General features: G+C 43.1%; 1 protein-coding gene across 4 annotated transcripts in view; it reads left to right on the forward strand.

Annotated features, from left to right (window-relative positions):
- The window catches only part of ATXN7L1 (ataxin 7 like 1), a 134026-nt gene that overhangs the window by 83152 nt on the left and 23321 nt on the right, over positions 1-27553 (forward strand). For 3 of the 4 annotated variants that reach the window (XM_063448119.1, XM_063448116.1, XM_063448118.1), the window contains one exon: positions 13456-13678. In XM_063448119.1, coding sequence (XP_063304189.1) covers positions 13456-13678 — 223 coding nt within the window. Of the gene's footprint in view, positions 1-618; positions 740-13455; positions 13679-27553 lie in introns of those variants that run through there. The other variant, XM_063448117.1, reaches the window with a different exon arrangement.

A 27553-nucleotide genomic window follows, 5' to 3' on the forward strand; every position in this document is an offset into this window, starting at 1 on the left:
TGGAGAGAGCGACAACTTATATGTCACGGAAAAGCTGAAGCTAGCTTGAATTTGCATTGCTATGAAAATGAGTGGCAAGCAGGGATCAGATAAATTAGATCTAGGCTGTTTACGTGTAGATGAACTAACATTGCACAGTTTTCTGCAGTGTATGTAAATCTGTGCAAGATATGACACCTCTCCCCAGCTGTTAAACTTAAATTCCCATGGCTGGTAAATCTTGATGGGAGTTATAGTTTTCCAGTTGCAATATGTTCTATATTTTGGCCACTGCTAGGTTAAAACATTTTGGAACAGTACCCAGTTGCTACAGACCTGCAAGTAGCCTAATACTTTGGCAAAGCACAATGAGCGTTGTAGTTCTGCAATAACTGGGGGTCTACCTTTCGGCATCTTTGTTTAAAGAACGTTATATTGATGTGAATCATGCCGTCTCTGTTTTGTTATCTCTAATGTGTTTAGTTTTGCATGTGCGTGCTGGGGATTCTCCTTGGATAAAACACTGGAAAACAACATTAAAGCAGCAGTCATTTCTCAGCAATAAACACACAGCCCTGTGGGTGGAGAAAGCTGCAGTTCCCCCCTCCTTTCTGCTCGTGTTGTACTTGGCATCTCTCCAGTTCTCTGAACTTCTGGTACCCGACTGTCAGGACCTGAAACTTGCCGTTTAACAAGTGCCTATCGCCAACACAGTTGGTGGCGCACACACTGATCGCTGCTACGCCTTCCTCCGGAGCAGGTCAGTGCCGGCCGCCCTGCACAGCACTCACCATCTGTAATCACGCACTGAGCCTGTCTGACGGCAGCCGTGTCAATGCTCGGCACTCTGCCTTCTACAAGTACATGTTTACAGCCGCCGCACAATCAGATTAACTTGGCAGCCTCTTCCTTCCTCTCTCGCTGTAAGTGGCTTTCATTTCTGTTTGTTGATCTCCCTGGGAAGAAAGAAAGCGAGACGAGAAGCAGCAGACACTGTCACTTGCTTCCCCGTGGTCTGTGCTTGAGGGCTGCTTCCATGCGGCCTTTATTTGTATTGTTAGTTAGGGATCGCAGTTTGTTGATGAGCGATGGCATTGTACGTGTGGAGGGAAAGAGCAGATTTCCTCCATGATCATTGCCCTCAGTACCCAGCCTGGGGATGGCCTGCGTTCTAGAACGCTGCGTAGAACGTTTTACTAGTGAAGGTCACTGGCCTTTGGAATGGTGCTGAATCCTTCTACCCCATATAAACCCCCTCTTTCGGCCGGGCATCTAGAATTCACAAGGAGCAGCAGATTGCATCTGAGCACACTGCCAGTACAGGCAGTGACAGATCTAGTAGGCCACGAGTCTCCCAACTGACAGAGGTGTCTGCAGCACGCTGATAATACAGGGTTATACACGAACTAAACCAAGGGTTGATTAAGGAATTGGGAAAAACAAAACAAACAAAACGTAGGCCATAATGTGCTTGATAGAATTCATGACTTGTTATTTTCCCCAGTAAAAGCACTTGTCAATTAGCCACGGTTACTGGTTTGGAGAATAACCCCATAAAGCATTAATTGAGTACTGAAACTGCCAAATGTAGTCAGAAATAAGCCAGTTTGAAAAGTTTTCAAACTCATCTGCATTCAAAACTTGGCTACTTTGTCCTAATTCGTTTGTAAATTTGTTTTGCAGGTCACAATTCACTCAATAAATTCATCTCCTTCATTTTAGCATGTTAACAGTCTATTTATATGTTAATCGTGCAATCTTTACAAATAAGTATTTATGCAAATTTTAATTAATTAGGTTGTTAAATATTGTTTGGGGTTTTTTTTCCACCTCTGGTCAAAATAAGTCACATTTGATTAAAGTAGATGTTTAAAAATAAACATTAATATTTAAAAGTCCAATGACTTTGCCAACTCTGGCAGAGGAAGAAACATGGAGCAATGAACCAGAATTCCTCAGTTCTATTGATCAGCAAAACTTTAACAATAAGCACCAGTGAGAAAATAAAATTGCAGTGGTTGTATATAAATAGCGCTGCTTATCACACAATTGGCACAAGTGTAATTATGCTAAAAAATATTTGAATAATTTCTATGTAAATTTTTTTTTTAATGTATTGTTTATTGATTAGTACAATTGTTTGTGACATATTAAAAATTACAGTTCAAAACAACTACTTTTGTGATGGCACAATTCTGGTGCGTGAACATTTTACCATGCTGTATTCCATATGTGAATATATATATATATATATATATATATATATATATATATATATATATATATTTTTTTTTTTTTTTTTTTTTTTAGGCTGTCATTTGTGCCTTATGTTATGTAGTCAAAGTTGTCAGAGTTTAATTTTTCCTACTTGCAAAGGTGGCATTGACCTGTGACTTTACACCATAACTGTCCCACACATTAAATGCCAGACATACACAGTGGCGATGTCAGGCCAAATATTCTGGTACAGGGTCTAATGACAGCTGAGATATTAGTCACTCACAATAAAATGCAAACGGTTTGCAAAAAAAATGAATGCCTTTTTTTTGACGAGTCTTTTCATTTAATGACTGATTGCAATGTGTTTTTCCTTTTTTCAAGTAATCTTGATTGTATTAATTTTCTGAAGTTTTTTGTGTGGGGATTTTGTTTCAATCCTAACCCTGACTCATACCTAATGCATGTATTATGACCCAAATATGTCATATCAGTTTTCCACTGTGGCCTAGTCTCAATGCACATTTTACTCAAATCCAATAATGCAGTACGTTTATTAAACTGGCATTTCATTTATTATTTAACACCAGTTATTTTAGTATGTTATTTACATGTTTTATATTACTTGTGTATACATGTCTGTGTGTGCAGTATTTCCCAGAGATATGATTATTATTATTATTCCTTAGCGCTGTACAATGGGTGGACTAACAGGCATGTAATTGTAACCAGACAAATGGACGCACAGGAACGGAGGGGTTGAGGGCCCTGCTCAATGAGCTTACTACCTAGAGGAAGTGGGGTATAGAGATACAAAAGGTATACGTAGGTGTAATGAAATAGGTTGCTAGAAAAGTATTCACTGAGAACTTATTTTTGATCGTTGCAGGATCTATTTGGACTGCAGCCATAGTCAACTAGGGATTGGCAGGGACCTCAATGCCAGTTCTTAGACATATTCATCCTATCAGGAATTTACTGATTGTGAACGTATATATGACTTTTTATGTATTCTAATTTTGGGTGAGAAAATGGTTAAACACTTTGAGTCTGTGTGTTCAGTGTTTTGCTATATTCGCACAGAGTTTAACCACTTTGTTGCCACTTTCATTGCACAGGATTTGACTGAGAATGATCAGCTGACACTCTTGGCCATAGAATGGCGATGACCGTGACTCCTGCAGCTTTGCAGAAGCTGTATTCGTAATCAGACTACAGCAGAGTATCAGAGCCTGGCAGGGACCCAAATAAGGGGGAAAACCGTTAATAAATGCTTTTCCCTGTCACTGGGAAACCGAGCAAGGGTACTTCTGGCATCATCACTATTCCAGCAGACTGTAGTGGTTATGATGCTTGGATTAATTAAGTTTCATATACACTATATGGACAAAAGTATTGAGATACCTGACAATTGCACCAACAGGAACTTTGACATTGCATTCTAAATACGTAGACTTTATTATTTAATTGGACCCCCTTTGCATTTATAACAGCTTCCACTATTCTATGAAGGCTTTCCACAAGGTTTTGTTGTGCTTCTGTGAGAAATTTTACACATTCGTTCAGTAGAGCATTAATGAAGTCAGGCACTGATGTTGGAAGAGAAGGCCTTGCTCGAATTCTCCTTTCCAGTTCACACAAAAGGTGTTCGATGTGGCTGAGATCAGGGCCCACAGGTGTGAGCAAGTCAAGTTCTACTACATCAAATTCACTTAACCATGTTTTTATGGACCTTGTTGCAAACAAAGGAAGGACCTGCACTCTCAACACTTGCAGATCTCGATGCACTATACTCAGGGCTTGCAAACCCCCATTCCATATGAGTGCCTGGACTACATTGTGTTCACTAAAGTTTATGGAGCTTGGGTCATGCTAGAACAGAAAAGAGTCTTCCCCAGACTGTTCCCACAAAGATGGAAGCATAGCATTGTGCAAAATGTCTTTGCTTGCTGAAGCATTAAAGGAATACTGTAGGCACCCAGACCATTTCAGCAAATTGAAGTAGTCTGGGTGCTGCAACTCTTTTGCGCTTAGTGTTGCAATGTTAAACATTGCAGTTCCAGATAACTGCAATGTTTACATTGCAGCTCTAAGTCTGGCCTCTGTCGCTGTCTAACAGACAGCCACGGGGGCGCTTCTGGAAACCTAACGGACCTTTGGTCCGTTATTTGACGCTGGACATCCTCACGGACCTCCAGCGTCAGATTTTCCGCATAGGAAAGCATTGAATAATGCTTTCCTATGAGGAGGTCTAACGCGCACGTGCAGCCAATGCTGCGGTTGCGCATTAGGTGTCCTCTGCTGACGTCGAAGCGTAGGAGAAGCCTGACCCTGTGCCAAGGCGCTGGATTCAGGTAAGTGGCTGAAGGGGTTTTAACCCTTTCAGCCCTAGGGGATGGGGGAGACCTATTAACCCAGTAGTGCCAGGAAAACGGCTTTGTTTTCCTGGCACTATAGGATCCATTTAAGTCCAAACCCTAAACAGCCCCATACCATCATCCCTCCTCCACCAATCTTTACAGTTGGCACAATGCAGTCAGGCAGTTAACGTTCTCGTGGCATCAGCCAAACACAGATTTGCCCATCAGATTGCCAAACAGAGAAGCGTGATTCGTTACTCCGCAGAACACGTTTACAATGCTCCTGTGGCAGCGTGCTTTACACCACTCAATCCGATGGTTGATGTTGTACTTGGTGATATGAGGTTTGCACGCAGCTGCTCGGTCAGGGAAACCCATTCCATGAAGCTCCCGACGCACAGTTTTTGTGCTGATGTTACTTCCAGTGGAAGTTTGGAAATCTTCAGCTATGGAATCAGCAGTGTGTTGGTGACTTTTACGAACTGGGCGCCTCAGCACTTGGTGACCCCACTCTGTGACTTTCCATGGTCTTCTGCTTTGTGGCTGAGTTGCTGCTGTTCCTAAATGCGTCCACTTTATTATAATACCACTTACAGTTTACCGTGGAATATCTAGCAGGAATGAGAATTTATTAACTGACTTATTGCAAAGATGGCATTCTATCACGGTACCACGATTAAAGTCACAGAGCTCTTCAGAATGACCCATACTTTTTACAAATATTTGTATATGCAGACTGCATGGTGTTTGATTTTATACACATGTGGCAATGAATCTGACTGAAACACCTGTTAGTAGTTAATAGTTTATTTGATACTTCATACACTATGATGGGAAAACTGCTGCATTAAAGGGACTCTCTAGTGCCAGAACAACAAACCATTTTCCTGGCACTGCAGGTCCCCTCTGCCTCCCACCAAAACCCCTTCAGTGACTTACCTGTATCCAGCGCCGATGTCCCTCTGCGCTGGGTCAGGGTCCACCGATTGCGCATGCGTGGCCGTCGGCGGGGAAGACCTAATGTGCATGCGCAGCAATGCTGCGCACGCGCTTTAGACCTCCCCATAGGATTAGCCTTGAAAAAGGCTTTCAATGCTTTCCTATGGGGACTTCAGCAACGCTGGAGGTCCTCACATAGTGTGAGGACGTCCAGCGACGCTATAGTACACTTTTCGTGTGCTATAATCATGGAAGTGCACTCTAGTGGCTGTCTAGTAGACAGCCACTAGAGGAGGAGTTAACTCTGCAAGGTAAATATTGCAGTTTATGAAAACTGCAATAATTACACTTGCAGGCTTAGGGGTAGTGGGAGTTGGCACCCAGATGACTCCAATGGGCAGAAGTGGTCTGGGTGCCTGGAGTGTCCCTTTAAGCATTTTAAGAAATGTGCTACTTTTTAAAAGCGAGAACTAGGTGGGGTTGATGCAGGCTGCATTTTGTTTATTTATATGGCAGTGACCATTACACATTCATCACGCTAGCAAAAATTTATGACATGCATGGGCTCTTTTTCCTTTTTATCTAGAGAATAGCGGTACATATAACATTTCAGATGTATTTTGTTTTTAGCCTAAAATTTTAAATACTCTTAGAATTCACATTATAGTGGATAAGCCTGAAAATTCTGTCATAAATGGAATTGTTGTTCCTCAGAAATATTAATTGCAATCAGTGTGCTATATTGTCTCTATATTTGGCGACTGTTTATAATTGATGCATTGGATTTGGTGTATATAGTATGAAAAAGTTTTTCATATTAGATTTACTATTTTAGAACAATAGGTATAATTAATGAATTAGTAAAGGCTGGCTGACATGTTAAATTCCTTAGTTCTTATGGGTTCAAAATATTCTAAGCCAAATTAAAGGGTTACTCCAACCACTATGACCACTTCAGTGATTTGAAGTTGTTGTTGCGGTAGAAATCGGTATATGCAGTGTTTCAGCATGAAACACTACACATAATGAGATATTTTTAATTGTGTGGTGGGGGCTAGTTATATTTCCAGCCCACGTAACGTTGGCAGCCCACAACTTATTTCTGGACTGGCGATGTCAATTCTGTGCATAAAATAGGTCTGACAGGGTGCACAGCATGCGAACAGCAGATGTGATAATGTACCTCTTGCAGGCAGAGCGCATGCATGGGGAAGCTCACTTTCCCCTCCACTCCCCGTGGGCACTCCCTCCTGCCTGCCACTGTTCCACATTGTTTGTTTTGTTTTTTAAAAACCTCCATCCCTCCTCCCCACTCCCTCTGCCCCCCCTCCCTCTCTCCCATTGCTGGCCCTGTATGAGAAGCCTGTGATTTGACAACACACTGCCCCAGTGACATCAGGAGGGGGAGCAGAAGATTAGTGCTAGGAGCTTGTAAAGGTATTTTTATTTTGTTTTATTAATTTTTTTCAGGTGTTACTACAAATTGAGATGGGGTACCTTCCCAATAGGGCATATTACACTAAAGGAGTATAGTATCCCTTTAAGGCTGTTCTACTATCTATTTTCTGTTTGGCTTTGTCTGTAACCCGTAATAGTTTAACTTTCAGTTTACTTTAGGTTTTCCTGCTTACTGCTACAACATTGTTTTGAAGAAGTTATTATAGTATATCAAAATGTTCTTGCATAGCACTTGAAGACTGCGTGATAGGGAGGGGAGACCACAGAATTTTCTCTCTTGCTGGCCTTAGAATAGGTTTACCAATTGTCTAAGCGCAACAATTTTAGCATGGTCTTCCAGTGGACAGAATATTGGAATAATCGAAAGCGATTTTATTAATTAGAAGGGCCCAAGTTCCTAGGATCATATTATAAAATTAAACCATATTGTGAATACCTTAATTATTAATCATCTACAAATTAGTTTGGGACATGATTACAAGAGCCACGCGAGACACTTAATTATGGCAAAATAAATAAATAAAAACAAGGAAACAAACTCTCCTGCAGCTTAGCTCCTCTTGCCACAAGCATTTTGTGTGCTCATTTATTCAATGAGCAATTGGAGCGCAGTAATCCTCCCATTGAGGAACGAAGGACTGGATGAAACCTGCAGTATATGCAAAACATTCAGAAGTGATTTTTGAAATTGTGTAATATACAATACACTGGCAGGGCTATGGTGAATCTATTTTGGGAACTTTTTATGTGACGTTTATATACAGATGTAAATAGATTCATGGTGTTTTAATTTTTCTTTCTAATGGTCATCAAAATCTCATGGAATATTTTAAATAAACACTCCAAACACCCAAAGCACTTCAGCTTGCTGAACTGCTTTCCTCGTAAAGAGAATAATACCCCCCTATCCCCCCTCCATTTGCAGTATAACTTGCAAAATAAAGTTTTTACCTTAAATCCAGTGCCGGACAAAGCTCCTTGTGCTAATCCTCTTTCAATGGGCCGCACGCGGTCCAATCATAGGCTTTTGGATCATTTTGCCTGTTCAGAGCACAGTGTGGGTGAGAGGGTAAGATTTTAATGTCTGTCGGCATAAAGATGTTTTTTATGCACAGTATTGCAGTATTGACATAGCCACCAGCATACAATTAACAAGAACTATGTAAATGAGTGCAGTGTTTTATGCAGTAATACTGCACATACATATACACACACTGTATCTTCAAATCACTGAAGTAGTCATGGTGACTGGAGTAACCCTGTAAGAAGACCCTTTTTTTTTTTTTTTTTTTTTAATTCTTTGACTCAGTTTGAAAATTATACAGTCAACAGTACAGTACATTGTCAAGAAGCACATATGTAGAGAATGAGATTTTATAATTAAATTAAAAAAACGTTGACTAACAAGTGAGGACAGAGTATGCACAAGGACACTGCGGAACCACACAATTGCCTATACCAGGGGTCAGCAACCTATGGCACCTGTGCCATGGGCTGCCAGAGATAAACAGGCTCTGACCTATCAGGAGTCCTAGTGGGACTTCCAATATCTGCTAGTGCAAACTGCTAAGCATTTGCAGGTGGTGACGGGCAATCTTCAAGTTACGCTTTGCAGCACTTAGAGGAAGTGATCTCACATTACTTCCTCTCCTGGCTTGTGAATGGGAAACCACACTGGAGTAGAGCAGCCCACAGCATCTATCACAGCTCCTCCCCTAGACCTGTATCGGGCCATCCCGGTCCCCATTGGACCCCAGGGAAGCTACATACTGCTAGCTATACAGAGCTGCTGAAGAATCCTTCCCATCATAGAAATAATACACACATACACACACACACACACAACTGACAATCCACATATTAAAGGAGCCAGTACATACAAGAAAACTTCAAACAAATGCCCACCATGTGTGCAAGTATAAGGTGTGGGGCATTCGCCTCTCTATAATTTTAAGGCGGCCAGTACAAAAGTCCATTAGAACAAAGAAAAAAAAAAAAGAGAACCATAAAGTAATACAGTGGAAACTCGCTCCTGATACGCTCCTGTACTCAAACAATTCATTATTCAAACAAAATATTTGAGGAAAAAATGTCTTGGTATTAGAACAAAATCACACAGCATTAACCTCGATGGTATCACTTTGTAATCTCGTTGGTATGATGCATCGACCTCCTAGCACGAGACAAAGCGAACAGTGCTCCGTTCTGTCTTCGAACAGAGCAGTTAAATTTTCATAGTGTTTATTGGTTTTCTATATGATTTTATGCATTTCAGGTATTATTTAACTGTAAAATATGTGTTAAAATGCTGTAATTTTGGGAGTCTGGAACAGATTAATCTAATTTACATTAATTATTTATTCGGTTTTCGAACAATTCGGTTCTCAAACAGCCTTCTGGAACGGCTTAAGTTCGAGTTCCGAGCTTCCACTGTATAGAAAAATAATACAGGAAAGCAGTCACACAATGAGACAAACTGTTAAACAATTCATGGTGGTGGGAGGCCGGGTGAACAAGAATCTCTTCTCGCCAGGTTAGTGTTCTTCAGATGTTCTCCTTTGCCAGGAAAGTACACTGAGTTGCCCGAGGAGTAAACTCCACCACTGCCGAAGGGTCCAGATGGGAGAGACCTGTCCCATTCGTCGTCTGTGAATCCAGCAGGCCCAGCTTGTGCAGGTGGGACTCTAGCTTTTGCGGGCTTCAGTCCTGATAGATAGTCCCATTGTGCGTGAGTAGTATAATCCTAGGTGTCCCCCTAGTGATAGGGAATATTCTTGGAAGGGAAGGGATTCTTTGTCATGAAGGGTTTGGAAATTGATAATAGTGTCTGTGGTCGCTGGTTTCGGCAGCCTAAGCATTCCATACAGCCTCACCGTTTTGGCGGGAGCAGAATAGCTTATAGGCTCCTGATAAGGTGCGAAAGGTCATGGAGGCCTACAGTCACCAGGATCCCCCGAACCCTCAGATAATATCACTGTCTCTAGTCCTCCATTGCTCCAATCTGCTCTACTATGTTGAGCTGCTTCTGCTGGAAGTCTGCCCATTGCTGCTGAAGGCAGATCTTTCTGATTCATCAAGAGTCTCTTATTCTGATTAAAACCTGTAGTCTTCTTTTATTATATGTTTTAAAATTTATTTTATTTCCTATATATCCCAATCCTGCAGGTGTTCATGAGATATTTAGTTAAAGAGGCTTTGTCATCCTATACTTGCCTTACTTCAATCTGTTCTTCTCTTCCTTAATCCTAATTTGTTCTTCTTTTTCAATTTATTTATCCTAAAATACAAAGGCGAAGTAGGGACTACTTTTGCTGATGTATATTTCTCCGCTCCACACAAGGAAAAGCTATCTTTGTCAAGTTTTGTCACTTGACCCAGCGTTTACTAGCGTTGGCTTAGGCAATAAGGCATTATGTTACTCATTGCCAGACATTATCTATGGAACCTCATACAGTCTTACAGCATCATCTTTAGATTGCAGTGCTGTACTCTTGCAGGCTACTGGCAGATGAGTCACCAGGAGCTGAAGAGGACAAGAAGACCATGGCGGTATCCACGAGGGACAGGTTCAGATAGGTAAAACTTATCTGCACTCTGCGGCCACTGGACACCCCGCGGCAAAGTCACCATTGGGAGCCTTTGTAAATGATGCCAAGGGCCCAGAAGCTGACAAAGCTGCTTTAATCCCAAGTTACAGTCCCCTCAACACATGGTGAGTAAAACTCCATAATATTTAGATCCAGGGAAAGTCCTATATCTGCAGAAATATTAACAAATTAAAAGCCAATCTGGCTAGGGAAACTGTTTGCAATGACCCTTTAAAGGAGCACTATAGCGTTAAGAATACAAAGATAGGGTAGCGAGCGTGCATGCATGGCTGAACTCTGCGCTGGACCAATCAAATGCTCTCAATTAGAGTAATTTGAGCTATAACGGAGTTTAAAGGGACACTATAGTCACCAGAACAATTACAGCTTATTGTATTTGTTCAGAGTATAATCCTGTTCTTCAGGATTTTTGTAGTAAACACTGTCTTTTCAGAGAAAATGCAGTGTTTACATTACAGCCTAGGGATAACTCCAGTGGACACTCCTCAGATAGCTAGTAGAGGTGCTTCCTGACTGTGCAGCACTTCCATTCAGTGTCTCCTCCCTCTGCATGCAGACACTGAACTTTCCTCATAGAGATGCATTGATTCAATATATATGTCAAGTTCATGACAATATATTCTTTAGTGAATACATCTTTTACAGTATAGTCAAGTTATTTTTATGTACTTAAAGGATCACTATAGGGTCAGGAACACAAACATGTATTCCTGACCCTATAGTGTTAACACCACCATCTAGCCCTCCTGAACCCCTCATGCCTCCATAAATATAGTAAAAATCTTACTGTATTCAAACCTGAAGCTGTAACTCTGCATGCTGTTAGACTCCGAAAAACAAGCAGTCTGCTTACATGTGGTAGCCTGATCCAATCACAGTGCTTCCCCATAGAATTGGCTGAGACTGACAAAGAGGCAGATCAGGGGCAGAGCCAGCATGATTCAAAAACAGCCCTGGCCAATCAGCATCTCATCATAGAGATGAATTGAATCAAGGAATCTCTATGAGGAAAGTTCAGTGTCTGCATGCAGAGGGAGGAGACACTGAATGTTTGCATGTATTTTAGGCAGCCATGACCCAGGAAGGATCTCTAACAGCCATGTAAGGAGTGACCAGTGAAGTTATCACTAGGCTGTAATGTAAACCCTGCATTTTCTCTAAAAAAAAAATTGCCTGAAGGTAATGATTCTACTCACCAGAACAAATTCAATAAGCTGTACTATAGTGTAAGCTGTACTATAGTCTGGTGACTATAGTGTCCCTTGCTTTTTGTTCTTCTTAGTTGGCTTGTTCTTCTATAGTGTTTTTCTTGCTTTTTGTTCTTCTTAGTTGGCAGATTTGTATGCTATTACTCGGTTTAGTACAGTTTTTATGTGTTTTACAGTACACTACAGTCTGTTTCCACAGTATATAACTTAAGTTAATGCATCCCTGGGTAGAACCACCTAAGGCCTAACATGAATTTACACTTTTTCACAATTGGTAGTGGAAAGCAGTTGTATTGATCCCTAGATTGTTTTCCTTCCCTTAAACTTGGTCTCTGCTCAATCTCTTTTTTATAGTATAGAAAGCAAGCGTACATGGCTTTATTTGTGGCATAACATCAATATGATCAATTGAAACATTGTCATATTAGCACAATTACTTAGACATCTCCCTGCTTGTGTTTTTTTTTTTTTTCACAATTATAGTCACCCAATATTTGTGCTGTGTTGAATCAGGGGCAAGCTTTGAGCCTTGTTCCCTGCAACCTAAAACTAAACAAAATTAACTGGCGCACCACTTTCCAGATTATGCATCTCAATGGGCACTTGTCTTTCAACACCCTTTTCTAGCTCCCTATTAAGAACAAATATAACTCATAGTTTTTGCAATACTTTGTACCAAAGAGGAACAGATTTCCATTTCCGTTACATATTGCTGGTTCTAATTTTAGAAGTTTACTAATAATAAACAAATATACTTGTTCAGTGACATCACTGGTCTTGCCCGTAAGCTGCAAGGTGAGTCACGAGGCTCTGATTATTATTATTGTAAGTCACAATGTAAAACTCTTTCTTTTATGTTTAAAGCAAATCACTGTGGTTTTTATTTTCTTTTAGATTTAGGCCTTTTGATAAATATGATTAAGCAACATCTCCAGATGTACAACATCGGACATATTTCCTGTGTCTAATTTCCTAATGAAAGCTGTGTTTGTATAGTAATAAATTATTGAACAACGGCTTTTCCAGCTAAAGGGCCATGAGTCCGATCTGGCCTTCTGTGGATGCTGCTTAAGAACTACATAGACTTTACGTTTTTCCTTCACAGTATTGGAGGGATAAACTTTGATTTTAATTTTTGCTTCTTTAATAGACGTAAATGTAAACCATAAACAGTCTAACAGACTTGTTTTAAACATTATTTTCCATCATACACCGACAGCTGACAGCTGATTAGGCTGGAAAAAAAACATTAACCGCATAAATGTTTTGAGAAGGCTTCTGAGAGAGACTGTGTACAATCCAGGTAGGCTACGTCGAAGCAGGGGGTCTTAATTTTCTTGTTAAATTGAAGAGCTGTCTTAAGTCATACGTACTTTTCTTATACTCAAACTACGTGCATGTTGCTTATAACTCTTCCCTCTGGTCAATAAGCCACGGTTTTGCAAATGGCATCAGACCACAAATATGTGAATGTTATTCAGCAGCACATCACTCTTTTAGAAAGATAGACATTAACCATAACCACAACAGGCCATCGCTAGAAGACTGTCTTACTGGTTTGTGTGTATGTATTTACAGCATAATGTAATGAATTACTATAGATATGTCTACCAATAAAGCTAATATTTTTAAAATATGAGTGATTTAATTTATTTATAGTTGCTTGTTACTTCTCCTATTTTTCAGAAAGAAGACACGGTTCAATGTGCAAACCTTCCCCGTCTCCAGCTTCTCCTCCCTCCAACAATAGAACATCCCTCGCACAAATGAAACAGAAAGTGTGTATCAGCAGCCATAACCCAGTCAATAGCAACTCAAAGCCATTCAAAGCGCCCAAAGACAATCTAGTTACCTCCAGCAACAAACAGCACACAGTGTTTTCTTCTAAAGTGTCAAGAGACAAACCATGGTAAGTGGACTGAATGGGCAATCTTGTGGGGTGGCGGCACTGTGCTTACACTGATGGTGGCTTGAATCCAAAGCATTATTCCTAGTAGTTAACCTAAAGAAGTAATAGATGGCTTTTATACTACAGTGGGACCTCGGGTTACAAACGCCTCGGTTAACATAATTTTCGGTTAACAAATGAAAATCCATTGAAAATAATGCCTCGGTTTACAAAAATGTTTTCGCAATGCAAAGCAAGTTTCCCCAGGATGCATTGCACCTGGGAGGTTTATAGCACCGCCTCCTGCATGCTTGAGCCTGTGGATAGGACGAGGCGTCGAGTGTGGAGGTGTTGGAGCGACTTTTGCATTGAGTTTTGGAGCCATTCGGGAAATTGTTTGCAGTTGTTTTGGGACTTTTTGGTGCATTTCTCAAGCTGTGGAAAGGTAGGGAGCTGAGCTTCATCGTTTGCATCCCTTTTATTGTGTGTTCTGCATTGTGGGTTGGTTTCCATGCCAGCTCATTTTGACTTTTTTCGGTCCTCCAGAACATATTAATTGGTTTTCAATGCATTCCTATGGGAAACCGCGTTTTGGTTTACACATTTTTGCGCAATAAGAAACGTCCCGGAGAACGCATTATATTCGTAAACCGAGGTCCCACTGTATCATCTCATTTTAACGTTATTTTTTGTGTGTGCCATCTGAATCCTTATACAGAGATATAGAATCTTTGATATGTGTGTTTTGCTATGAATCCAATCAACAAAATTATGTTTGCAACTGCAAAATCTGTTGCAACTGCAAAAAGATATTACAAACATTTGTCTTTGTTGGAATGATTGTGGTTGCAGCTAGTCTTGTGTGAGGAAATCTATAGCATTGATCAGAAAATGATCACGTTTGTTTGAAAGCATTTTTTTCTTTATTTTATGACTGATTCATCATCCCTCACTGGAATGTTTTGAATAGCTTTTAAAGTTATTAATTCTGTGCCAGCAATCTTATAATTAATATATAGCAGGTCTGAGCAGGTTAATGAAGAAAGTCTGGATGTGTTGTGCTGCCTTATTTTAACACACAATAACTGCTTAAGCCAATTATTATAGGCATGATTTGTTTTCCTTTGCATTATTAACTTGAAGTTTGAAATAATAAAAATACATTTAGTATTAATGGAAGAAGGCCATGTCATGTTCAAGTGTATATATCTGTTTGGATCTAGGCCAAGTCACATGCTAGTTTTCAAGTGAACTCATGTAATCTTTATGGCTTAAATGTAATATGTTTTAAATGTTTGTTATTGCAAAGATTACTTAGCTATCATTTCCTAATGAAATAGTACTTCTGTGAAGCCTGTGACGGTCTCTAAATATGCTCTGCAGTTTGTTTTTAAATAAAAATGCCATGTAATATATGCTTATACGAACATGTGCATATAACTATATATGTTCACAAATTGTGAAGACAGGCAATGTTTAGACCAACATAGCAGTGCTGGAAATGTGGCGGGCTTAAATATTTTTTGATTTTTTGCCTACAGTTACTGTTCCACTTCAATTCAAACAATTCTCAGTTTTTTTTAATAACCCTTAATCTGCAAGTATTCATGTAAATATTGAATATGATGGGGGGGGATACCAAATATTATCCTTATGCCAGTTATTAAAGGGACAGTGGAGTTTATACTTGTATGTTTTCAGACTTCTTTGTGCCTTTAAAGATTTCTGCCACACACTGGAACTATTATTTAGATGTGCTCGTGGTGTGTTTTTAGGGGATACTACCATGATGTCCCTAAAAGTGAGACATCAAGACCAGTTTGTTATATTCCACCTAAAGTAATCTCTGCAAGTTATATCAATCCGTTGGTAATGTGGCTTATTTGATGTTTGCCGTTTGTATTATGTAGTCTCTTATTCTGTGTTATGCTTATTAGAGAAAGCCATGATAACATTTAAGAGCTTTGGTGGATTTAACATGGGGAAAAATGATGTTGAGATCCAACATTTTGTAGTACATGCCATTAATCTTTGCAAACAAAGCTATTTTCTGTTCTGATTTTGCCTCATTTTCCATGTTTTATGCAATTATTTAATTACCAGAGAAGTCAAGTACACCTTTTTTTTTTTTTAATTGTTTATTTTTTGTGCTCGGTAGTACACGTTTACAAAATACAGTTCGGAGCATTGTTGTAAAATGGGAGCAAGCAGGTACATGTGTTAGCGTTGGCATTCATATTTCAGTTTTTAAGCACATTTTATTTTAGCATATAGGTATAGTGACATGCCCAGGGTGGGTAGTGTTGTGGTTGTTCTGGTAGGGTGTATTTATACTCCCCTGGGATACTCCAGGTGTGTGGGTGGTATGACTGTAATTCAGGCTAGTGCAGGTATGTGGTTTTGGATGCCTGTGTGTACTCGCTAGTGGAACTTGGTGGATTTTCGTGAGCTGACTAGTGTGGAAGTTGTTCCGGAATGCGATGCACCCTGTGCGGCATCTTGTGTGTCCCCTGTAACCCTGGGGATGAAGGGGGTGGGCGGAGTGGCGAGGTTCAACAGTAAGCGCCTGTAATCTCTCTATTGTGTGTGGCTGTAGCATAGGTGTGCCTCAATGACATATGTGTACCCCTTCTCTCTCACGGGTATCAGGTCCTCACATTGGCAGTCCCCGCTCTGTAATGGATATTGCCCCTGGTTTCAGTCCCTGCTCGGGGTCAGGTGGTAGGTGTCGGTGACTTGTTTGTTGATTGGTCGTGGGTGGAGCCGTAGTCCTGCTCCCAGCTCTCCGGTTGGCGTGCGGTCATGGAGGTGAGTTGTGGGGGTTGTAGTCCCAGTGTCCGCAGGAAGGTGGGCGCTCCGGTTGGGGTTGTGAGATGGTGTGCTGTCCCATTGTGGTGGACAAGTAGTGCGCCCGTGTTTCCCCATCTGTAAGCGATGCCGGCCTTGCGCAGGGCCGTTGTCACAGGTTCGAATGACTTTCGCCTCAATAATGTGGCTCTGGTGACATCCTGGAAGAAAGAGAGCTGAGAGCCCTCAAAGGCCAGAGGTGTTTTGCCTTTTATAGCGATCATTATTTAGATCTTGTCTGATGTTGTCGCCAGGCGCAGGATAACATCCCTGGGCATGTTGGGTGGTATGCGGGTAGAGCTGGTCACTCGGTAAATCCCGTCCGGGGTTATTTTTTTAGTGACTAGCAGTGTTGTAAGTAGCTGCCTTACATAATGCGGCAGTTCCTCAGTCGTGACTGCGTTTGGCATGCGCCGGATTTTGATGTGATTCCGGCGTTGTTTGTCTTCCAGTGACATAATTTGGCCGGCTAGTACATGCTGCTCTGCCTGTAGGCGTTGAATCGATTCCTAGATGGTGGACACTGTGTCATGTACGGTGGTAATGTCAGCTTCTACTGTTCCCACTCTCTCTGTGACCGATTGTATGTCCTTTTTGACCATAGCGACATCAGCCGCCAGCAGCTGTTGTATGTTGGTCCAGAGTGTTTTCAGGTCGCCTTTAGTCGTGGGGTCCGAGTCATCCTGGGCCTCGTGCAGCTGTGGGTGATCCGCCAGGGGAGTCATGTTTGTAGTCGGCTCCTCGCGGTCAGGCTCGGATGTTTGTCCGGGCGGAGGGCGATGTGTGGTGCGCGCCGTTTCGGCTTGCACCGGTCGGAGCCACATCTCGCCAATATCCCTGGCTTGTGTGGTCACGCTGGCCGCGGGTTTGTTTGATAGGCGGCCCATACCCGTGGTGTCCGGGTTCAGGTTGGGTGCGTGGTACCCGAGTAGGCTTCCGTCAAGGTAGGCCTCCAGGCCCTGGATAGGCGATGCGCGGTAGGCCGTGGATTTGCGCCTTTGCCTGTGCTGCTTGGGTGGTTGGAAAAAAGGCATCAATCGATGCAGTAGGGAAAGCTGATCAACACCGGTTACTTTTCGCTGCTTGATGGTGCTTGGTGTAGGGGATAATCAACGGATTGTTCCTGGCTATGGGAGAGCAAGTTTAGATGGCGTATGTACAGGATGGCTGCCAGGCTCCGCCCCCCTCAAGTACACCTTTTTAGCACCGCATTATGATTAGGATGTAAAGTACTTCAATCCACTGAGGGCTGCGTACACTTACAAAATCCAAACTAACAACTTTCAAAACATATCTTTGCTTCTAGTTGGATTTTGACATCCCTTTGTAACTTTCATCTGCTGAAGTACTGTGCTGAACTAAGGGTGCTGAACAGATCAGAAGAGCCAGCATAGAAGTTGGATTCTGGAAATAATTAACAGACATTCTTATTAGAATCGTATTCAAAGCTATTTCTTTAATGAAGTTCTTGAGAAAGCTTTTTTTTTTTTTTTTTTTTAAAGCTTTGACCTTTTAGTTTGAGAGAGAGTAGATGACTTTCTTGATGACTAATTACCCAAGTTCCATATCTGTTGCTCTTCACAAGAGTGGAAAATTAAGAAAGTGGAGTTTCTACAGTCTTCCCGTTTCTTTAACCCCTTAAGGACCAAACTTCTGGAATAAAAGGGAATCATGACATGTCACACATGTCATGTGAGGGGTTAAAGGAACACTATAGTCCCCTAAATTACTTTAGCTAAATAAAGCAGTTTTAGTGTATAGATCATTCCCCTGCATTTTCACTGCTCAATTCACTGCCATTTAGGAGTTAAATCACTTTGTTTCTGTTTATGCAGCCCTAGCCACACCTCCCCTGGCTATGATTGACAGAGCCTGCATGAAAAAAAAAAACTGGTTTCACTTTCAAACAGATGTAATTTACCTTAAATAATTGTATCTCAATCTCTAAATTGAACTTTAAATCACATATAGGAGGCTCTTGTAGGGTCTAGCAAGCTATTAACATAGCAGAGGATAAGAAAATCTTAATTAAACAGAACTTGCCATAAAGAAAGCCTAAATAGGGCTCTCTTTACAGGAAGTGTTTATGGAAGGCTGTGCAAGTCACATGCAGGGAGGTGTGACTAGGGTTCATAAACAAAGGGATTTAACTCCTAAATGGCAGAGGATTGAGCAGTGAGGCTGCAGGGGCATGTTCTATACACCAAAACTGCTTCATTAAGCTAAAGTTGTTCAGGTGACTATAGTGTCCCTTTAACAAAAAAATTAAAGATTAGCAAAATTGTGTTAGCCATGCTGTGGGGAGCGGGTGTGTGTTACATGGTGAGAAAAAAAACAAACAGGGCTTAGTGGTGGTGTGCGTGGGAAATCCAGTGTTGTAAGCCTTTATTAATAGAGAATATGTTAAAACTTAGATTCTAGCTGTAAAAATTCACTGCTCATGATAAACACGTGAAAGAAATCTACTGCATAATGAGCTTATTATTCTATAAAGGAACACTATAGTGTTAGGAATATAAATGTGTATTTGTATTCTGTGTAAAATAGCTTAATATTACTCTTTAAAGGCATATTGTTAGTTGACTGGACCAGAGCTGCCAGTGTTTAATCCCTTAAGGACGGCGGGCGTGCTCTTCCATCCTTAGGGAACCGGCTCTAAACACCTGGGGGCGGCATAGCACGTCCCCACCGTCCAGGGTACTTACCCGGTCTCCGGCGATCCCACGCCGGCGATTGCGGTATGGGGACTTACCTGGGAGCCCAGGGAGTCCCCCTCCATCGGTTTCAGCCCCTCTCGCCGTCAGTGTAAGAGCCTTTTGTGTGTGAAAAATGCAAACAACTTCAATTTCACTGATGATATCATCTTTGTAATACATTATACTATTTTAAAATACTAAAATTTGTGTTCAGCGAAGTCTCCCAAGTAAAACATATATGGTGTCTTGGAGTTACAGGGTTCACTTTTTATCTAAAACTCTTGGCTGGGCAAATAATGTCCACCCGCGGGAGCATGTAGGCGGCCGGCTAAGTGAGTGTTGTAGCCGGCCGCCTGGAGCTTCATGGAGGTGGCCGGCTGAGTGAGAGTTGTAGCCGGCCGCCCTGGGCTTTAGGGAGGCGGTCGGCTGGGGCAGCGTGCGAGGGAGCAGTGATCTTCCAGCGACTCCTGTCTGCTCCCTCACGCTGTTTAATGATGCCGGGAGCCGGAATATAACTTAATTCCGGCCCCGGCATCACAGGGAGCAGAGAGGAGTTGCATGGTAGATTACTGCTCCCTATCACACAGGAAGAGAGAGCAGCCCCACTAGACCACAGGGAACGTCCACTCAAGACTCCCAAAAGGTAGGGAGGCTGGGTGGATAAAAATTTTAACAAATGTAAATTTGTGTTTGAAAAAGTGTATGTCAGTGTGTGTGTGCCTATGCCACTGTCACTGTGTGTTTGTGTGCCTATGCCTCTGTCAGTGTATGTGTATGCCCCTGTCAGTGTGTGTCTGTTTAGGTACCTGCGATCACGATTGGTGTTTTTACTTACTCCTTTTTCCCCACGCTGTGCAGGTTTTGCCATGGCTTTTTCCGCCTCCATTGCCAAGTTCATCAATCTTTTTGATCTCAGCTAAGGCATTGGGAGGATATTGCACATCTTCTGTATGGGTATTCAGCGCGTCCATGCAGAGCACTGACACAGGACTCTGTAGTGGCCGTCTGAGTGACTAGAGGCCTCTAGAGGTCTTCGTAGGCAGAAAATGCAGCGTTTACATTGGAAAGGCCACAGGGACAGGCTATAGGCACCAGAACCACTACATTAAGCTGTAGTGGTTCTGGTGACTATAGTGCCCCTTTAAAAAAAATAAAAATAAAAGCTGGCTCCTAGATTCCAAACAAATTTGTCGAGCCCTGCTCTAGTGGCTGTCATATTCACAGCCACAAGAGACAAGAGACAGGTTAATCCTGCAAAAAAAACCATGCCATCCCTGCAAAACATGAAGCAAGTGGCACCTAGACCACTTTATTTATTTTTATAATAAGCACTGCCATGTTTAAATAATTAACACTGAAAGATAAAATACCACTAAAGTCTCAATGATGTGGCCTGGGTGCAGTGATCCTGTCAGTTTAACTCTTCAAAGTAAATCATTGCCAGTTTGTATTGTAGAACATGCAGTACTTCATGAGTTGATGATTTGATTTATGATCTAGAAGTGAAGTTCCAGCACCGTAGTGGGGCTCTTAGAGTCTGAACCCTCTGCCTCTTTGGCTATTTAATGTAAACACTGCCTTTTCTCTGAAAAGGCAGTGTTTACATTAAATAGCCTGCATGAACTGTCCATATGATCACCAGAACAACAACAAGCGGCAGCTCCACTACCCTGACTGGGTATCTCCGCTGAATTCTCCTCATAGCTAGTAGAAGCGCTGGTCAGTGATTATAACCCTTTCCCCCAGTAACTAGACGACACATAGTTCTGGCAGTACAATTTGTTTTTATTAGGAAAGCGCAGTCTTTTATACGAGGACCCCCAGCATGGGGTCCCTATTCAACTCAGAGTAAGCCTGCCCAGGTGCATCTGAGTCTGGGAAATAATTGAGTTAGCCCTTGCTTAAAGCGGCACTGTCATGCCGAACTTACCTTTCCTCAATCTCTTCCTCTTCTCCCCCTCTCTCAGGATCTGTTATTCTTTTCTTCCTGTCTTCTTTAGTTTTCTTTAAAATCATAAGACAAAGTAGGGACTCTTTGTCTTATGGAGGATTTCTCCGCTTGACCAGCTCTGACCAGCGGAGGAGCAAAGTGTGCTTCATTTCCGCTGGTCAGAGCAATTTTCCCATGATCCCTAGCTTTCCTCCCTGTTCCCACAATGCTTCCTGTCAGTATTGCCGAACGTCCTGTCACTTAGACAGAACGCCGGCAAAACTGCCGAATTGCATCTTAACAGAATGAGCACCGTTTCTCCATTGGTGTTAGGATGCAATTCGGTACTTTGATCGTATCGGAATTTCATTCTAATGAATGAAACTCCGATCCTATTCATTGCCACGGCTGCATCTTGCAGCCGCTTAGTAGATAACTCCCTAATTCCCACGGTATTAGGGAGCTATCTACTAAAAGGCTGAAAGACCTAAATTGGTCTTTCAGCCAAATGTACTAATACTAAGTAAAGATTACTTAGTATTAGTAAATAATATGCCCTACTCGCTATACCGCGAGTAGGGGCATGTCTAGTAAGCAGTGAGCAGCCTGTGGGGGGGACCTACTGTCCTCCCCCCTGGGCCCCACCCCTGTGCGGTGGGTGGGGGCCCTAATAAAACAATAAGGGGAGGGGACCTACTGTCCTCCCCCCTGGCCCCCACCCCTGCGCGGTGGGTGGGGGCCCTAATAAAACAATAAGGGGGGGACCTACTGTCCTCCCCCCCGGCCCCCACCCCTGCGCGGTGGGTGGGGGCCCTAATAAAACAATAATGGGGGGACCTACTGTCCTCCCCCCTGGCCCCCACCCCTGCGCGGTGGGTGGGGCCCTAATAAAACAATAAGGGGGGGACCCACTGTCCTCCCCCCCCATGGCCCCCACCCCTGCGCGGTGGGTGGGGGCCCTAATAAAACAATAAGGGGGGGGACCTACTGTCCTCCCCCCCGGCCCCCACCCCTGAGCGGTGGGTGGGGGCCCTAATAAAATAATAAGGGGGGGACCTACTGTCCTCCCCCCCGGCCCCCACCCCTGCGCGGTGGGTGGGGGCCCTAATAAAACAATAAGGGGGGACACCTACTGTCCTCCCCCCTGGCCCCCACCCCTGAGCGGTGGGTGGGGGCCCTAATAAAACAATAAGGGGGGGGGACCTGCCCGGTGGGTGGGGGCCCTAATAAAACAATGAGGGGGGGGACCTACTGGCCCCCACCCCTTAGCGGTGGATGGGAGCCCTAAATGAACCCCCCCCCCCCACCCAAAACATTCTATCCCCTACCTACCCCCCTCACCCTAAAAATAGTGAGGGGGGAATAAAATAACTAACCTGTAAAAAATAATTAAACTTACCATTTGACGTCTTCTTTTTTCTAAATTCTTCTTTCTTCAGCCCCCAAAAAAGCCAAATAAAAATCCATCATACCCGTCGCACTTTAAAAAAAAAAACGAGCGCAAAAATAAATTAATCCATGTTCACCCATGGAGGGCACGCCGCATACTGAGCTCCGCAGGGCGGGTCAAGGCTTATAAAGCCTTGCCCCACCCTGCAATTAGGCTTAGAACACACTGATTGGTTGGTTTAAGCCAATCAGAGTGATCTGTGTCATTTTACACAGCGTGGGAAAATTCAAAAGAACTTTCACACGCTTGTAAAATGACACAGAGAACTGTGATTGGATGGCTTGAAATGTTCTAAGCCTAATTGCAGGGCGGGGCAAGGCTTTATAAGCCTTGACCCGCCCTGCGGAGCTCAGTACGCGGCGTGGCCTCCATGGGTGAACATGGATTAAATTTTTTTTGCGCTCGTTTTTTTTTTTTTTTTGAGTGTGACGGGTATGATGGATTTTTATTTGGCCTTTTTGGGGGCTGAAGAAAGAAGAATTTAGAAAAAAGAAGACGTCAAATGGTAAGTTTAATTTTTTTTTACAGGTTAGTTATTTTATTCCCCCCTCACTATTTTTAGGGTGAGGGGGGTAGGTAGGGGATAGAATGTTTTGGGTGGGGGGGTGTGACTAGGGGCTTGGGACCCCTAGTCACCTTGATGGGGGGGGGGCTTAATTTAGGGCCCCCACCCACCGCGCAGGGGTGGGGGCCAGGGGGGAGGACAGTAGGTCCCCCCCCCCCTATCTTTATTTAGAGCCCCCACCCACCGCTCAGGGGTGGGGGCCAGGGGGGAGGACAGTAGGTCCCCCCCCTTATTATTTTATTAGGGCCCCCACCCACCGCACAGGGGTGTGGGCCAGGGGGGGAGGAAAGTAGGTCCCCCCCCTTATTGTTTTATTAGGGCCCCACCCCTGCGTGGTGGGTGGGGGCCCTAATAAAATAATAAGGGGGGGGGACAGTAGGTCCCCCCCTTATTGTTTTATTAGGGCCCCCACCCACCGCGCAGTGGTGGGGGCCAGGGGGGGGAGGACAGTAGGTCCCCCCCCCTTATTGTTTTATCAGGGCCCCCACCCACCGCGCAGGGGTGGGGGCCAGGGGGGGAGGACAGTAGGTCCCCCCCCCCTTATTGTTTTATTAGGGCCCCCACCCACCGCTCAGGGGGGAGGACAGTAGGTCCCCCCCTTATTGTTTTATTAGGGCCCCCACCCACCGCTCAGGGGTGGGGGCCAGGGGGGAGGACAGTAGGTCCCCCCCTTATTGTTTTATTAGGGCCCCCACCCACTGCTCAGGGGTGGGGGCTGGGGGGGGAGGACAGTAGGTCCCCCCCCTTATTGTTTTATTAGGGCCCCCACCCACCGCTCAGGGGTGGGGGCCGGGGGGGGAGGACAGTAGGCCCCCCCCCTTATTGTTTTATCAGGGCCCCCACCCACCGCTAAGGGGTGGGGGCCAGGGGGGGAGGACAGTAGGCCCCCCCCCTTATTGTTTTATCAGGGCCCCCACCCACCGCTAAGGGGTGGGGGACAGGGGGGGAGGACAGTAGGTCCCCCCTCCTTATTGTTTTATCAGGGCCCCCACCCACCGCGCAGGGGTGGTGACCAGGGGGGAGGCCTGCTCACTGTTTAGTGGACATGCCCCTACTCGCGGTATAGCGAGTAGGGGCATTGGGGAGATTTTAATCTCCCTTGTGCTATTATGGGGGTCATATTGACCCCCATAGAGTGAGGGGGGGGGACCTGGGGGGCTTATGAAGTGGTGGGGAGCTCTGCGCCCTGCCGCTTCTATAGTTACATATTACAAGGAGGGAGCTGCACGCCGGTAGCTCCCTCCTTGTAATAAACTGAACGAACAAGGAGTGTTAGTTTGTTCATCTGATTTTTTCTATTCATTCATTTGTCTGTCTGATGAATGAATGAATAGATGAAATTCCCATTCGCATGTCCAGGTGTTTCACTGGGCATGTGCGGGAATCTCACAGTCTGTGTAGTGTGGGTAGATGACGTGTCCCACAGGGACTTCACCTACCCACACAAAGATGGCGGCGCCCTGAATAAAGATCAGGGCAGAAAATAAAGAATAAAAAATAGGTAATGTGGGGGGCTTAGGGGCATTTGGGGGTGACTAGGGGGTCAATTGGATGTAGTGGAGGCGGGATTCAGCGTGACAGTGCCGCTTTAAGCTAATTATCTTCTGTATACAGAGGACACAACATGAAAATATGCCCAAAATACATGAAAAAAGCAGGTCGATAAATGGGGTAAAACAGAGGGGTAAGTTGACTGGGACTGGGGAAGTGATGCGGGCGAGCCGGAGTTCCACACATTTTGGAAATAGGTCCCGCTGGGGATCTCGTAGCTCTCTGAAACTGAATGCCCGCCAGGAAAGAGGCGTTCTTAGGTGTTCAGCATGGAGGGGGGAAAGCACTGAGCCAGTGATATAGCTCCTTCAGGTATAATTGGGGGAAATATTACACAATGTATTCATAAAATTGCTGTTTTTATATAACTTTATTTATATGCTAGCTATCAATAACTTAGTATTTTTAACGTAGTATTTTTTTCATTCACAAAGTGCTTGGTAATAAAAGGGTTAAAGGCAACCTGGAAAGCTGTATTGTAATTGGCTAAGTTGCCAAACATCAACAAGCTGTTGATAGACGTCATTACTTTCAAAATTTAGTACCTGCATAATTGTTCTTGATGCTTTCCTTTCACATATTACGAATACATTTTCGCATTTTTTTGATATAAGTGATATGACTGCAAACTAGAATTTGAATTCTGTGGTTTGTGGAGCAACAGAGGAATTATAGTTCCACAACACTTGAAGTGCTGTTTGCTATCATTGTTCTGTAGAGTGCTTGATTATTTGATTAAACGACTTGCAGCCCTAATACTCATCTCTGCTAAACATGGGTAGAATTGGTGTCGGGAAACCCGCTCATTTAGTGTACAGGCCTTAACCGCTGTAGGTGCGAGAGGATTTAATATGTAGGATTTGCTTGGGTTAAATTAATGTTTGTTCTTAATAAGTTTGCTCCAGAATCTGCTTGTGCTTATGTGTGTTATTTGAAAAAGATATGGAATTGGGAATGCTCATATAATCCTTTGACATTAGAATTTTTGCACTTGGTATGCATATCGTACAGTGATCAGCCACAACATTAAAACCACTAACAGGTAAAGTGAATAACATTGATTATATGTTACAATGGCACCTGTCAAGGGGTGGGATTTATTAGGCAACAAGTTAACAGTCAGTTCTTGAATTTCATGTATTGGAAGCTGGAGAAATGGGCAGGTGAAAAGATTTGAGTGCCAAATAGTAAGGGATGGAGCATCTACAAAACATCAGTATGCAAGGGGTGTTAGAAAGTACAATGAATCGCCGTCAGGGTCATGGGCACCCACGGCAGTAATGGCTGTGTGTTGAGTTATTTTGAGGGGACAGCAAATTTACACTGTTATACAGGCTATATACACTTACCATTTTACATTGTAGAAGAGTGTAATTTCTTCAGTGTTGTCACATGAAAAGATATAATAAAATATTTACAAAAATGGGAGGGGTGGACTCACTTTTGTGAGATACTGTGTATATATGTATATACATGTGTATATGTTTATTCATACAGTATCTCACAAAAGTGAGTACACCCCTCACATTTTTGTAAATATTTTATTATATCTTTTCATGTGACAAAACTGAAGAAATTACACTCTGCTACAATGTAAAGTAGTAAGTGTAATTGTTGGCAAGTGAAAATATCCAAATTAACGTAAAAAAATATGAGGGGTGTACTCACTTTTGTGATATACTGTATATATTCTACTTTGTCTTGCCCTGCATAACTTAAATATTTTTATTTATCTACCTGCTTATCTCTAAAGAATTTCTCTATTATTTCTGAACCCCCTGTCTATTTTATTGATACCCAACTGAAGGTCTTGCTTGACCAATTCTCACCTCCTCTGTGCATCTCCATTCTATAGCTTTATTGCAGGTCTTTTTGACCCTATCATCTGTCTTTCACAGTCTGAGTTAAAATGTTCCCTGTTGGAAAAAAGAACAGTTCTCAGTTGCCCAGCAAGCGCTCCCATTACACCAAGCTTACCCAACACCACCAAATATGTTCCAGAACTGCTGAACACTTCTGGAAGAGGTCTCACTCTGCATCTGACTTCCTCCACTATAAATTTATGCTCCGCTCCTACAGCCAAGCAATTTTCTCTGCAAAAGTAAATTACTTCACCCTCATAAGTACACTGTCCCCCCAACCCAAATGCCTATTTCACACTCTTAATGCTCTTCTTCGCCCTGTTGCCCCCCTCCACCTACCACTTTGTCCACCTCAAACTTTGCAACTCCCTTCACTGAGAAGAAATCTACAATCTTCTACCAGTACATCACCCAACCCCACTCCCTCCACTGTTCTGTGCTCATTCGCACCTGCTATAACGGTTTCTGAAAACATAGAGAGATAGAATGTGACGGCAGATAAGAACCATTCGGCCCATCTAGCCTGCCCAATTTTCTAAATACTTTCATTAGTCCCTGGCCTTATCTTATAGTTAGGATAGCCTTATGCCTATCCCACGCATGCTTAAACTCCTTCACTGTGTTAACCTCTACCACTACAGCTGGAAGGCCAAAAGAGGGAGACAGAGTGCAGATGAGATGTGAGGGAATAGGATCGAGTCAACAACCACCACCAGTGCAGTAAGTGGAGCGCTTACAAAATGACTTATCTTTACAGAATAAGGGATTGTAGTATCACAATTACTATAAGAGAAACAATATATGTATTGTTTCTCTAATAGTAATTGTGGTACTACTATCCCTTATGCTGTAAGGGTAAGTCATCTGTAAGCGCTCCACTAACTGCACTGGCGGTAGTTGGTGACCACTCAGTTCACTTGTTTTATTTGATTTTATCTTGTGTGTGATCAGGGAGAGACTTGCATTGTGTGGCAGCTGCTACTTTAAAAATAGTA

Source organism: Pelobates fuscus, chromosome 3, assembly GCF_036172605.1.
Source record: "Pelobates fuscus isolate aPelFus1 chromosome 3, aPelFus1.pri, whole genome shotgun sequence".
In the NCBI taxonomy this organism is placed as follows: domain Eukaryota; kingdom Metazoa; phylum Chordata; class Amphibia; order Anura; family Pelobatidae; genus Pelobates; species Pelobates fuscus.